At 39.6% G+C, this 14,339-nt stretch overlaps 1 protein-coding gene across 6 annotated transcripts in view; it reads left to right on the forward strand.

Annotated features, from left to right (window-relative positions):
* DGKI (diacylglycerol kinase iota) overlaps nucleotides 1-14,339 on the forward strand; it is a 206,907-nt gene that overhangs the window by 89,548 nt on the left and 103,020 nt on the right. For 3 of the 6 annotated variants that reach the window (XM_054168160.1, XM_054168161.1, XM_054168165.1), the window contains exons 7-13: nucleotides 1,689-1,760; nucleotides 2,277-2,393; nucleotides 8,715-8,810; nucleotides 9,111-9,185; nucleotides 10,323-10,418; nucleotides 12,078-12,160; nucleotides 13,392-13,452. In XM_054168160.1, the coding sequence (XP_054024135.1) occupies nucleotides 1,689-1,760; nucleotides 2,277-2,393; nucleotides 8,715-8,810; nucleotides 9,111-9,185; nucleotides 10,323-10,418; nucleotides 12,078-12,160; nucleotides 13,392-13,452 (600 nt within the window). The remainder of the gene's footprint in view (nucleotides 1-1,688; nucleotides 1,761-2,276; nucleotides 2,394-8,714; nucleotides 8,811-9,110; nucleotides 9,186-10,322; nucleotides 10,419-12,077; nucleotides 12,161-13,391; nucleotides 13,453-14,339) is intronic. The other 3 variants (XM_054168162.1, XM_054168164.1, XM_054168163.1) reach the window with 2 other exon arrangements.

Raw genomic sequence — 14,339 nt, forward strand, 5'->3', positions numbered from 1 at the left:
CCCACAGTGAATGGCAGGCTAGATCTGCCCAACAAGAAGTAGCTGGTAGCTTGTCTTTGTGAAGCCATTTGACCTTGCAACGTTACTAAAGCACAGTATGGTAAATGATCATCATTATGAAGAAACTCCTCATTTAAATTTCTGTGAATGTGAAAGCTGAGCCTAGGGCAAGGATTTAGAAAGACAAGATCTAGACAGAGGTGACGCAAGCATCTTTAGTAGTAGGCCTTAGTTGGTGGTGATGTCCATGTAGCAAGCTGGTTTGAATATATGCTGAGGACACTTGAAAAAGGTGCTGTAAAGTGCACTTCTCATGGTTGGCAGACAGGCAGAGACTCCTTCTTTTCAGACTGCTGATAGGGTTGTCTACCATGTATGGAAAGGTTATAGCTCAGTCCCTCGCTTAACAAGATCAGTGCATCTCTGAATGAGTTTTCGGTTGTTCATTTAGTTGTCCTCCTTGGTGTGTTTAACATTGCCATTGTACTGATTACTAAAAGGCTCATATTTCCTGAAGGATCCATCATCTTGTTCCTTTTCATAGCAACTAGGATAAGAAGGACCATACTTATAGAAGCAGTGAGGCAATGTCCTGTTAAATGTTACTAAATCACATTATAACCCTTTGCAGTGGGTCTTGGGCATGGCCTAGAATGTAGGAGATTTAGGTAAGACTCAGCTCATCAAAAATAAAACTGCTTCACAAATTTGTGACTTGGTAGTGAGGCTGAATTAGAAAATTCTGGGTTGTAATGGGCTACCTAATGTAGTAGAGAGAGTGGCTTGCTAGAGGCAAATGAGTAGAGGATCCAGATACCTGCCAGTGTGAAAACCAAGCAGTAAAGGTGACTGATCAACTACTTAAAATTCTGGACTTTCCATCTCTGCAGCCATTAACCAACATAAATTCAGTCTCTGGCTAAAATAGGCTTTTACTGAACTTAAATTTCTAGGCTGTAAATTACCATTTGTTACCTGTGTTATATGCAAGAAGGTCCAATGGTCTTTTCCAGTCTTAGAATTTAGAGAACAGTGATATGTCTGCTGAAATTGCATTCTACAAAATGGAGCTCTTCTGTGGGAGAATAAAGTCTCATATTTGCAGCTGATAGTGTACTTTTTAAAATGGTAAAGATGTATTTTATTTGATGCATTTAATCTGAACCAGATCATCTTGCTTTTCTGCTACTTATTAAAAAAGATTTTGATCTGAGTCAATAAACCTAATTTCCTAGTGAGAACATTTCCATGCTGGCTTTGCAATTGATTGCACTGTGTTTTAAAAGAAAAAGTCAAACTCTTGCTTGTATTTAGAGCAGACAAAAGTGCAATGAGAAAATATTTTGTTCAACACAAAATCTGTCAGGTCTGTAGAAATCAATTAAAAGAGACATTCCATTTCTAATTCTTCTTCCGTCATTTCTAACTATGACATTTAAAAAAGCATTAACTTTTTTGAGAAGTGTTTTTAAGTGTGTGAAAATTTCCTAGTTGAAGAACTGTTTCTATGAATCCTGCCACTGTTTTATCACACTCCCCCACCCAGACCTGCTTCAGTGAATGGATTCAGCCGAGCACAGATACCTGACAGTAAATAAAAGTGTATATTTTCTTGTACTCAGAAAGAATTAAACCTTCTCCCCCCCATCCCCCCACCCTTTTCTTTGGTTGTTGTTTTTTTATTCTAGGGCTTTCAACAGAAATTCTCCTTCCATAGTAAAGAGATTGTGGCCATCAGTTGTTCCTGGTGCAAACTGGCGGTAAGTGAATAATAAGGAGATAGGTAGCAACTTCAAGTGGCCACACTGCAAGCAATTTCATTTTTCTTGACACTCAATGGCCCCCCATTGTGAATCACCCCCAGTTTGGCCATTTCTATGTCTTTTGCTCAAAGACACTGTGACTTCACCTGGCTGATAAGAGCCCTCAAAGAAAAGAGTCTTGTTGCACCATGTAGTTGCTAGTGGCTTCTTTTGGGGGGGGGGGGGGGGAGGGAAGAAGATAGGGTTTGGGATTTGTTTTGGGGTTTTGTTTATTTGTGTTAGATATTTTTATTGTTTTGTTTTGTTGTTGGGTGGTTTTTTTTCAGAAGTCATAGCTAGGAAAAATTATCTTTAGATATATGATCCTAAAAGTCTGCTGTTTGAAGGACTTGAAGATGGTAGAGTTGGGAACATTGCTCCAGCTTTTGTGCCGTCAGTCTCCTCTTCCTCTCCCTGCTTTCTCCTTGTCTTTCTTGCCATCCTTATTGACTCTTTGATTTTCCTCTCTTCCAGTTTCATAACAAAGTCACCTGTTTCATGCTACATCACATTGAGGAGCCATGTTCCCTGGGGGCTCATGCTGCTGTCATTGTGCCTCCCACCTGGATCATTAAGGTGAAGAAACCTCAGGTAACTGCATGCTGATGTCTGTTTCTGAAGCTCTGTGGCTGTGCAGGGCCAACCTGGCTTCGCTGTTCGGTACTCCTTCACTAAGGCATGCTTGTTCAACCCTGTTTCTCTCCCCAAAACCCAACATACATCCATGGCAATTATAAACCTATATCCTCCCACCATTTCATCTGACCTTTCAGTAGATTTCCCTGTTTGGGACCATTAGCAACACACATGACTTGTGTTCTGAGCAAATCCAGCTCAGATTTGTTCCTGTGAGTTCAGTGAGTGCACTGCAAGAAGCCCTCTGTGTTGTAGGCAGCTAAGCATGTTTCATTAAATAGAGCTGATGAAATATGGGGAAAAACTGTTCACAAACATTCACCTGAACTTTGCAGAATTCAATGTGAAGAACTGGTTGTGGCTGTACCAGCATCCTTCTGAATGTCTAAATAATCAAGTCTTATTTACATCAGCGCTTGCTGAATGCCAGCAGTAAGACCATGTGATAATTTGCTTGTAGGTAACAAGCATTAGACTTCAAAGATTTTGAACTGGATGTGATATATCTAATAGAACATAATTCACATGTGAGCACAATAGGGAGAAAAGGCATCCAAAAGAGAGCTGGCCAAAAATTAAGAGGGGATTCATATTGTGCAAGAAATACTTTTTTCTTTGGAAGTGTGTTTTCACTCCAGGTTGAACTGAAAGAAAGAAAACCAAACACTGAACATATCAGAGAGTTGGAAGTGCTGGTATAAGTTTTATTTCAGAAGCACTGGAAGAAATTTTTGTTTGTTTGTTTTTCCAAGTGAATAATGGCTGGGATGGTGAAACTTCCCATTCATGTTTTCTTGCAATTGTCCTCCATTAACAAGAATGCTGGTTTTATAGATTAGTGATGTGTGGTTCTTAACATCCATCCTTGGGGAGTGACCCTGAACTTTCTGGCTACATGTTCTTGTCCAAAAGAAGCCAAAAATTCAGCCTGTAGACAAAATTGATCCCAAGAAACTGGAAGGTCTGAGTTGCGACAGCGCTCAGTTTTCAGTTCTAGAGTGTCACATTTGTACATGAGCAAGCTGGATGTTAAAGGCAAGTGGAAGGGGAAAATGTACATGTAGAGCAAAAATATACATATAGAGTTATCAAAAAGTCAACTGAAGAGACCACTATTTCTCCTTCAGGTCCAGAGAGAGTAGATAAGATTCTTATCCACATCCACGCTAAGAGAACCGATCTATTTTGCATTTGTACTTTTTTCCCCTTACACTCTTTCTTTTCTGTTAGTTTTACTCCAACCTCCCCCCAGAGAAATCTTCTTTCCTCTGTTGAAGAATCTGTTTGAATCCTTGGCAGAGACTTAATCTCCTTGGCTTATTTTCAGCACACGTGGTATTTGATAGACGTCTCCATGTCTGACATGACATTATTAAACAAAAGTTTCTTCCATCTTACAAATTTTAATTTAATTTAATTTATTTTGTGGTTTAAATAAAAGATATTTGACTCTTGTAAAGTTCTTTTTATTTGGTATTAGGCTAAAGACAGGTACCCTTGTTAAATTTTTAGTTTTATAGTGAGTTTTCTTTTGTTTTTGTCCATGATTTTTTTTTTTGTCTAAAAAGCATAAATAGTGAATCTCATCCAGTCAACTCTAAGTCATGGGACAATGCTTTAAAATAGATTTTCTCATGCTACATTAAAAGAAAATATCTGTTAGCTTTGTATGCCTGACTCATGAGCAGAGACTCAGTACTTCAACATTCCCTTTCCATCACATTTTGAATCTTGAAGTTCTTGGTCAGTAGTATGCAAAAACCATATCTTGAGTAATTGAAGTGTAATGGGTTGAGGCATTCCCCCTCCCCACCACAGGCAGAAATAACGACTCAAACAAACGGATTGCAGAAGTGATGGAACGTTTAAATGGAAAGTGGTGAATGTTTACAGAGAGCCAGAAGCGCAGTGACAAAAGAGATCCCAAAGCAAACCCAGGAATATCCCATCCCCACCTGAGGGTACACCCAGGATCCCCAGGGCTCCTTCTTCCCCCCTCCTCCCTCCACTGCTAGGCTAGTCTCAGCTGGCCAGATCTGAGACTGCCCATCCCCCCGTGGCCTTGGGCCTGGCCAGGCCCATGGCAGGGAGGCATCTCCCCCAGTTACCAGGTGATGGCGAGGGGAAGAAAGAGGAAGTGCCAGACCCCGCGCTGGATCTTATAGTGGTGCAGAGAATTATGGTAAGAAATACCTAGTTTCCTGTGTCCGCCCGCTGTGCTGGACCTCTGGACACAGGAAGCACCCCACACAGCAGAGGGCACCCAGCCCAAACTGCTACATGAAGCATTAGACACATCAAAATGATATTTAGCACAAACAAGGGGCATTTTTCCATGAAACTTCTTAACAGCATCCATCACAGAATCAGTTCTGGGGAATGCATCCTTATTGCTGAAGGAAATTCTGATGCATCTTTCAGATTTTTGTCAGAAATCTTGTTTTCTTATTTGTTATTTTTTTTTAAGTAGGAAATATTTTCTCCTCTCCTGTTGTTTCTGGCCAGCTCTACTTTTGTTTATCACGACACTCTTTACCCTATGTGAGTGTTCTGTAAATACTGTGAAATATTCTCTACATTCAATCCGCAGAACACAAACACAACATTGACAAATTCTGTAAATTCAGTCAGTAAATAAATCCATAGCCAGCAATCTGTTTTTTTGTTTTGGTGTTGTTTTGGTTTTTTTTTCCATATTCCACAATCAGAATAAATTTGGCTAGAAGCCTTTTTGCTTCTGAAATATTTCCTCAACTCTAATTAATTTCTTATATTGGTCACAGGCAACTTCTGGACTGAATTCTCTACTTACATGAAATTGGTTTTAGTGGTGCCTTCATCTGTTTGTTGGTTGTTCCTTTTAAGCAAATAAGATGGCTTTTTGTAGTGAAATCTTGCTCTGATTTTTAATTTTTTTTATTATTTTTATTGCTACAAAAATGGTTTTCCATGCTTATTTTGTACAACATGGCTCACCACCTTTCAAATGGCTTGACTAAAGAGCACACTCCCCCTCTGATTACCAGCAATGTTGTGGTAGTGAAGCATCATGGTTTGAATGGTTAAGGACAAATCTCTGCTGACAACCTATATTTTAAATGGGGAGGTTTTGCTTCTTGCAAGCAATTGATTGCAAGAAGATGAATATTCAGAATTGTTCAAACAGCTTTGGGATTGGTGGTAGCCCTGTATGTAATGACCATTTACATGAATGGAAAATTCCCAATACCTTTTCCATGTTATTCATAACGTGAACTTCCGTAATTCTTTACTGATTTCCAGTGTTTCTGTACTGTGTTAGCAGCACTTTGATACTAGCTCTGATTTCCTGGGATTTAAATCAATTCCATCTCCCAGTTTGTGAAAGTAGGTCACTTCTGTTGACTGGTGCCATTTTGTTATAAGTGTGGTGGTAGCCCTGGTGTTAGGTCCAGGAATGGACTTGATGTGTGCTTATTTTGTGGGAAAATGTAAATAAGGAGGATCTGGCTGATGGATTTACTGAGCCAGTCTGTCTTCTGTGTGGGAAGGCAAAGGCAGTAACTAAAAAATTCCAAGTTTGTTTTTTTTTCTTCTGTTCAAGGTGAGTAAAAATGGCATTTTCTTCTCCTCCTTTGAGGGCTTTGAAAGAGTTCTAGTGAATATTTACATTTCTGGCTTTATTTATTTCCTCAATTGTTGAATGCAGATGACTTGTCTGATGGTGGCTTGTGAATGACCAGAAGATGGTCAAGATTGACCTTCAAAGAAGCTTGTAATTATTTTAGTAATTTGAAGCCTGATGCTCTAAAAGCTTTGAAAATTAAGGCTGAAATGTTATAAAGGTTGGCAGGGTCCTTTGGATTTCTTTGAGATCGTCTGTGGCCCTCACACCACCCTGTACATCGTATGGGAAGAACTTCTGTTTAGCTAGCTAAATTTACTGAGAACTATGCTGATAATTCAATAATACCAAAATCTTTTTGAAGATGGCCAAACCAACATCCACAAAGAGGTTTACTCTCTAGATGCAAGTTAGGATTTACATATGGTACCCATTTAAAGGTATGCTTTACTACTGGATACTACACTGCATAACAATATGCACTTATGAAATATTCATCACCTTGTTGTGTGGACAAGGTGGTATCCATCCATTTCCTTCCTCCAACGTGCAAAGGCTGCTGGTTACTCCTGGCTGTTATTCTTCTGCATGTTTGCAAAGAGATAAGTTTAAGCAGCTTTTTTGCTTTTCTTCTGCTATGGACATGCAGTTGCAATTGTTACAGCAAAGCTTTAGTTTTTCTTAACCCTATGGTTGTACGCATGCTTAAAAAGAAAAGTAAAATAACATAGTTGTAAAGTAGCATATTTTAGTGCCTTTTTGAGTGTGGAAAAGAAAATTCTTATCATGAATGGAGGGTTAGATTAAAAGTTTTTTGTCTGATATAGCTGTGTGCCTCTTTTGACCTCTACCATAGGCCAGAAAATGAATACATTATAATGGGATTCAATGGCAACAACATTTAAACGTTCTTTAAATTACTTTTCAAAATCAGTCAGGATTTTTCAAAACTGACTGTGTCCTCTACAGAAGAACTTCACTGGGCATATCTCCCTCCATTGTGGGGACAGAATAACAAGTACAGTTCTTCCAGAGGTATAGTTGAGTATTTGTCCAGTACAGCACCTAACCTGAATTACAGAATAATATTTTCAAGTAGAATTCACGGCACTTTACCAACAAGAGAAATATACTGAATTTTATACCTGAACAGAATGAAGCACAGGAAACAGGGCTTGATATGCTCATGACCTTTCAGCAGGGTGCTGGCAAGACTGAGCATGGACTAGATCTCCTCTCTCTTTGCTGTATTTTACTCCAATCCAGGGAGAATACTTCATGAGAGAACAGCTGAGGAACTAGGCTAAGACACTCATGGGAGGCAGCATTAGGAGTAAGGTTCCGTATCTTTCTATTGATAAATGTCTTTTGTCTACTATCAATCTGATTACTGAGGTAGGGCAATGAAAGCCAAAGCAGATAGTATTGCCATTGCACTTGAACAGTCGGTACGGTCTGTATGGTTTATTATGCTTTCAAGATCATCTCTTGTCAGAGTAGGGAAGAGTACAAACACTTCTTTAGCTGGTTTCTGTTCTAAAAGGGCAAATGTCCTGTTAATGTTCTGTGGAGCTGTCTTGTCTTCAGTATTTTCAGTAAGCAGGAAGGCATGACTATATTTGGGATCACAATGTTTGTTGAGAGGTGACAAAAAGCTTAGGGCCTTGTGCTTTACAATAGGCTTCTCATGCTCTGTGTGAAAAAGGACAAAACCTTGATATATTTGAATTAGATAATGGTGTTAAGTTCTCAGAGATGTGGAAACACACTTCCACATTTGGTGTATGGTACTGACATTTTCAAATTCTGGAAGCTGTTGTTAGGTAATAAACAGAATTCAATAGCTGTTCTTGTTAAAGGCATTTAGCAAGCAGAATTAAGAACAGACATCAGTGCTTACAGATTTGATGATCTCTGGTCATTGACTTCTTCACTCGTGGTACACTTTTGAATAAGGTCAGAAGAGAAATGAAATTTCGCATGAGCTGAGTGCATGTTGCTTCCACTCTTGAAGCCAGAAAAAGAATTTAATCAACTCCCCTTGTTACTTTATTTCCTGGTGAAGGCTAGACAGAAATTAATGAAGGTTAGACTAGAAGTTAAAATAGTGAGAAAACATGTACAATCTTTCCTAAAATACAGCATTTCAATCATATGGAAAGGGTTAGTGTTTCCTGCAGATATGGCAGCTACTGAATTAAAATAATTAAAAAAAGAGATAGAATTCCATTTCTTGGACTGTTTTTATCACTTGAGAGCACTTTTTAGTTCAGAATCACTGAGCAGGCTACTGTCTGCCTGGGGAATAGCTTTGATGGAAGGTCTATTTTAATAGATTCTGCAAAAATACAAGCATTATGGGTTTTATTCTGTGTTGTTAAGTGATATTGTTACTTAAAAACAAAGCAAGCAAAACCCCCACAAACAACACTTTCACTCAAATCCTTATATGTTAACAATTCAGTTTGTTCCTTAGCAGATAATTACACAAGATTCTTGATAGGCTGGAGCTGACTCCACAGTGCCAGCATCATATGCCATGGTGGCCTACGTTATGTTGAGTCATAATGGTTGCCAGAGCTAAAACTTGTTGTTTTCTTTCCTAAAAGAAGAACACCAAAAAACATGAAAAATATCTCATTTATCATGTTTTTTATTACATCTTTATGCAGGTGGTCTCCATACCAGGAGACGAGCCTGATTGGGCAGGAGACTGGAGCCCCGAAGGGGAAACGGGCGTCTCCTACCCCTATTGGGAGGGTTGGCAGGTACAACATGTGGTGTTATGTGAGTCTATGGGAGCATCTGATCTTTTTCCCCCCTCACAGCGTGGGAAAGTTTCCAGTTCCAAAGCACCAGTCTGGTCTCCATGTGTGGCTTTCTCCATAAACGGTGGTGTGGAAGTGTAAAGCATGCAGCGCATGTAATTTAAAACTTGAGCATGTGCCAGATACTCTTATCATTCTCCAAGTGGACATGCATGGAAGAGCTTCGTAAAGGGGCTCTGTCTGGGCCTGTCTTCTAAATTTTGTTTTGCTTTTCATGTATTCTTTCTTCTTTTGATGTAGAACTCATTAAAGACTTCAACAAGGCGAAAGAAGAGAACGTCTTTTAAAAGAAAAGCCAGTAAAAGAGGCAATGAAGTAGGTATTGAAGTGCTTTAGAAACCAGAATCCTTCCTTTTGAATATCTAAGTGCAGACTTCAAGTTTAACCTTTTTTCCTTTTTTTTCCCCTTTAAATTTTATTTTAATTATTTTGTTCCTGCAGTGTTTAACATATACATTTCCACATTATTGGATTTGTTGTGAGAAAAGATCAGATTTGATAAAACTTGTATGAGAAATTTTATTTTAGTAGATTTTTTTTATTTTTAAAGGAAAAAACATACCAAACTCCAGCCTAATGGCACATTGTACCCTTGGGATGTAAGAGACTCAGCTCAGACCCTTTTTTTTTCCACTAGGCAGAGCAGGGGTGAAGCTGGGGTTGTGAAATCCATACTGAATTCACTGATAGTTTGGCTCAATTTGGGACTGTCTCCCTAAGGAGATCTCCTATTGGAAATATGCCACTTGTGTCAAAATTGACACCAAGCCATGGAGTAAGAGAAACAGATAAATGTTTTGATGGTTTGATTTACCACATAGCTTACAGAAGACCTTGTTTCTAGGCCCTGCTTAATGAATTAGTTACATAGATGAGGAATGTCTTCACAGGATGGGTGAGGGAAGACTCACTTCTGCATAAACAGGGCTCTTTGGTTAAGGTCCTTGCTTGAGTGGTGGGAAAACTGCAAACCAGAAACGTGAATCTGTGTCTACCGCAGTCCAGATGAGTGCACTCACTACTGGGCACACTGGTGTTCTGTAGGGGTAGGGAGTAGGAGGCCAAGAGTTTTCTAATTCAGGAGCAGATTGTCTCCAAATAAGTGCTGATACAGCTTGCCTGTTGGATGGAATCAATGAAATAACTGTTTTGTCTCATTCTATTTTCCATCTGAAAATTGTTTGTATTAGAAAAAGCACTTTATTTGATACATGATTTGCTTTGTGTGAATAATTGCTGCTTTGGGAAATAACATTGAATAAAATTGTGAAATAGTTTTGTGCTGGCATTAATTGATTTTCTTCCACACACCACTCCCTTCCCCTATTTACATGGCTGTACTGTTTTCACCACCTGAGGTAGTTTTGTCAGAGATAGGTTGGGTCTCCTGCGCATGTTACACCAAGGAAATTTATAGAGCTTGTACAAAATTCTCTTGCTTCTTTTTCTCAGGATAACAAAGGTCGGCCATTTGTGATAAAGCCTATCTCCTCTCCACTCATGAAACCACTGCTGGTTTTTGTCAATCCAAAAAGTGGAGGAAATCAGGTAAGAACATCATATGCATCCAGGACACAAAGTTTTAGTTTAACAACAGGGTTTCTGCAGATGACACTAGTTCTTGTCTAGTCAGAGAAGAGGAATGCTATGCCTGAACTGCACTCCTCAGAAGTCCTGGCTGCTGAATGCCCTTTCCACTACAGTGAAATCGGATGGATGTAATGGATACTTGAATATCTGAGTAGTTGTATCACTAGCTTCAGAATCTTGAAAGCAATGCAAAACGATAGTCTGGAGGTTTTCAGAATGTTTAATATTTTTGTAGACAATTTAGATTGACAATGAAGTCTTAGACATTTCTTTTATCCACAAGTGGCTTAATTATCCCAGGAAAGCCTAGTGAAATTAGCAAATGTGAAATGACACATTCCTATGGCATTTAAAAAACCCCACCAGTCTTGTACTGTACTGCATAGAACCAAGTTCCAGTGACTAACATGCATAAGACCTCTCTTAGGGCTCTTGGAACAGGGCCTTCTAGATGAAAAGGAAAGATCAATGTAAGATACAACAGAGGCCTATAGAGCATGGAAAATAGGTTAGCCATTGCTCTCTATCTCCTCTGTCTGAAGAATTGGGGAAGATTAAATGAAACTGCTAAGACTGTTTGAAAACAAGGAGTTTTGTTCCCTCTGAGTGTAGTTCAACTGCAAAACTCCTTGATCAGGATATTGTGGATGTTTGAAGTTTACATGGACTGAAGGGCAGATTTGGAAGAGAAAAATCCTGAAGGTTACTGAAGTCCTGTGTACCTTTACCTGGCTGAAGACTTCTACAAACTTGAAATAGACTAAAAGATTACCTACCTATTTAGTTTCTCTGCTCTTAATACCTTTTCCTAGGCACTTTGCTATTCTTGGTTCCCCACTTAGGGTAAGGTGTCATACAGAAGAGCCATCCCTCAGCACGGGGATCTACTGAAGTTTCCTGACTTGCACCCACAGGACATGTTTGAAAGGCATTTTTTAAATACTTGGAGTACAAGCTTGCCCCATGGGATTCTTAGCCCTCTTCTGCTAGTAAGACATCCTACCACTTTGCATCTGGGCAGAACATAAAGGAATGAATTGTGGGCTGGCCATACTGCAGCTGAGGGAGGCAGCGTTGGGGGCCACTGCAGCTTGTAGAGAGAGTGCCTTTCATTAGATGGTAAAGGGCTAGAGTTATGAATGTTCACATTAGTGGGGTGGTCAAAGCTGTGTCACTACTTGGATGTTGGATAAAACACTGTTTAACGTGATGGAGACTTTACCCACAAGCTTGTTCGACTTCTTGCTGTCATGGATGTCTGAGGATCATGCAGGATAACAGGTTTCTTTTTGGATGTGGCAAGAGGCAGAACAGGTGGCTGTGGGAGTTGAACATTTGGTCCATCCCCAAATGCCTGTTCTTATGAGCCATTAGCTATGTTGTTAAATTTAGGCTACATGTATATATGTGCACCATGTCCAGACCAGTGTGTTGCTATCCTATAGAGCAGTCACCTGCTGTGCCACTTCCTACTTTGTCTTATTCTTTGTTTTATAAAACACAGAAAACAGAGAAACAGTCCAAATATAATGAATAACCAAACCTATTATTTCTAATAATCATTAAACTATTCCTAAATTCCCTTCCTTTGTTTTTTTTTTTTTTCTTTCTTTCCAGGGCACCAAGGTTCTCCAAATGTTTATGTGGTATTTGAATCCACGCCAAGTATTTGATCTCTCTCAGGAAGGGCCAAGAGATGCGTAAGTTCTCAAGCCTTCACCACTGTGGACAAGCAGCAGACCTGCTGTTTATCCCAATGCTTGACTATTCCTTAGTGGTTGAGCTTTATGGGGTGAGGCTGCCTCCACATTTCCATACACAACAGCAGCGTGCAGCGATCTCTGCTTGCTGAATACCTAACATAGCTTATCTGGGCATGAACTGAAGTGTAAGCCCCTTCCAAAGGAGGGAGCACCTGTCTTTAAAGGGCTTATTCTCCCCTCCAACCATTCTATGATTCTGTTATTTGAGATAAGGATATTTACTTCACTTAACCTTCTATTCAGTGCTACTTTCACAAGCTAGGCAGCACAAAGATATAGTAATAATGTAAAGTCAAACATTTACCTGTGTTAGAATCTGCTATTCAAGGCAACCAAGCTTCCCCCCCAACCCCCCTATTCATAATGAATAGAATGTTTAAGGTACAGCTACAGTTTTCAGAACTATGTAATGAAGTCAAAGGAGGATTAAATCCCCTGATCACTCAGCTCCCTACATGTAAATGTACCTACCTCCATTAAGACAAATTTCTTTATGCCTCTCTTTCATACAACTGAAGGAGTAGGTCTTGAACAGGCACTCTTTAGGTATTGGTATCTTAAATGTTTAGAGAAAGAACTCTACTAGATAGTCTTGCCTTCAGTGGTGTCAAGAAAAAGTTACCAGATGAAGAATTTGTCATGTTGTACGTGCCTCAGAAATACTGACTCAACAAATGCCAATAAGTAGGACTAAATTTTCTTTAAAAACCTTTATGTTTATATTTGTTTGCTTTAGGATAAGATTTTGTCATCTTTAGAGGGAACATGCAAATCTGGGTTTTCAGATTTAGCACAGGAACGTGCTAAACTGATTAAATAATTCTCAGGAAGTGCTGTCTAATCATAGAGGAAGACTCCACTTCATATCCTAATGGTTTTATATGTGTGTGGGGATGAAGTGTATGTGAGATTAGCCACAGGGTTGGGGCTGATGCTTCCCGTGGCTGTCAGAATTGATGCCTCCTCACTGCCAATGCTTTTGGTAACACTGACATTATTTTTTTTTAAATGATTTTAATTTTCCTGCCTCCACTCACATCTTCAGTAATAAATATTTTAAAGTACAATAAGCAGTCGTTAAACTGTCACTTTGCAAAATGTATTAAAACTGCCTGCATTATTGTTCTGAGTTTTCTCCCTTTTTTTAACTTTTCTCTCCACTGACTAGGCTGGAGCTGTACAGAAAAGTGCCAAACCTGCGGATCCTGGCCTGCGGTGGGGATGGGACGGTAAGTGATCAGTGCCTGTCAGCTCCATGGTCATTGGCCAAGTGATTAAAGTCCTCACAGTTGTGGGTTACCCACCTTGCAATGCTAGCAGAGCCAGATAATGCACCTTGTGTTTGTGAAGACTACTTTTTGACTTTTTCATTTTCTGTGCATCCTTGTCTGTGTAGTGTCCAAGGTCTTACGTGTTTTATGCATAAAGTTTTGGTACACCTTAAAAACCTCATGAAGACTAACTTTGCTGGCTTCCTGTCACTGTTTACACAGATGGCCCTGCTGAGGGTCTAGCAGGCTAAGTCAGTGTCTGGCAGTCATTAAATCTTAATTTCTCCTCCTTCCTGCTATTATCTTCATGATGTCTTAGTACAGTCAAATAAGGTTTCCTATGTGCCTAAATAAAGTGATTAAGGCTGAGAAACCTAGGGCTGTTTAGTCTGGAAAAGAGATGACAGAGAGGAGATTATATTAGTGTTTTAAAATATCTGAAGTGTGGGTACCAAGAAGGGGCCAGTCTATTTTTCAATAGTGTCCTGAGAAAGGACAAGGGGCAATGGATGCAAACTGTAACACACAGGAAGCTTCACTTCCACGTGAGGGAAAACTTGTGTACTGTAAGTGTGATAGGGCACTGTAACAGGCTGCCCGGAGAGGTTGTGAAGTTTTCTTCTCTACAGACTTTCAAGACTTTTCTGGGCGTGTTCCTGGGCGTGTTCCTGTGAATCACCTTAGGTGATTCTGCTTTGGGAGTGGGGTTGCATTCAATGATCTCCAGAGGTCCCTTCCAACCCCTACAATTCTCTGATTCTGTGATTTTTCCTCCACAAAGCCTGGGATCTGACAGATCCAGATTCAGTATTTTTCTTTACTACTGGATTTCTGTGTTTTATGGA

The sequence above is a fragment of the Dryobates pubescens genome, chromosome 15, assembly GCF_014839835.1.
Source record: "Dryobates pubescens isolate bDryPub1 chromosome 15, bDryPub1.pri, whole genome shotgun sequence".
NCBI classification, from domain to species: domain Eukaryota; kingdom Metazoa; phylum Chordata; class Aves; order Piciformes; family Picidae; genus Dryobates; species Dryobates pubescens.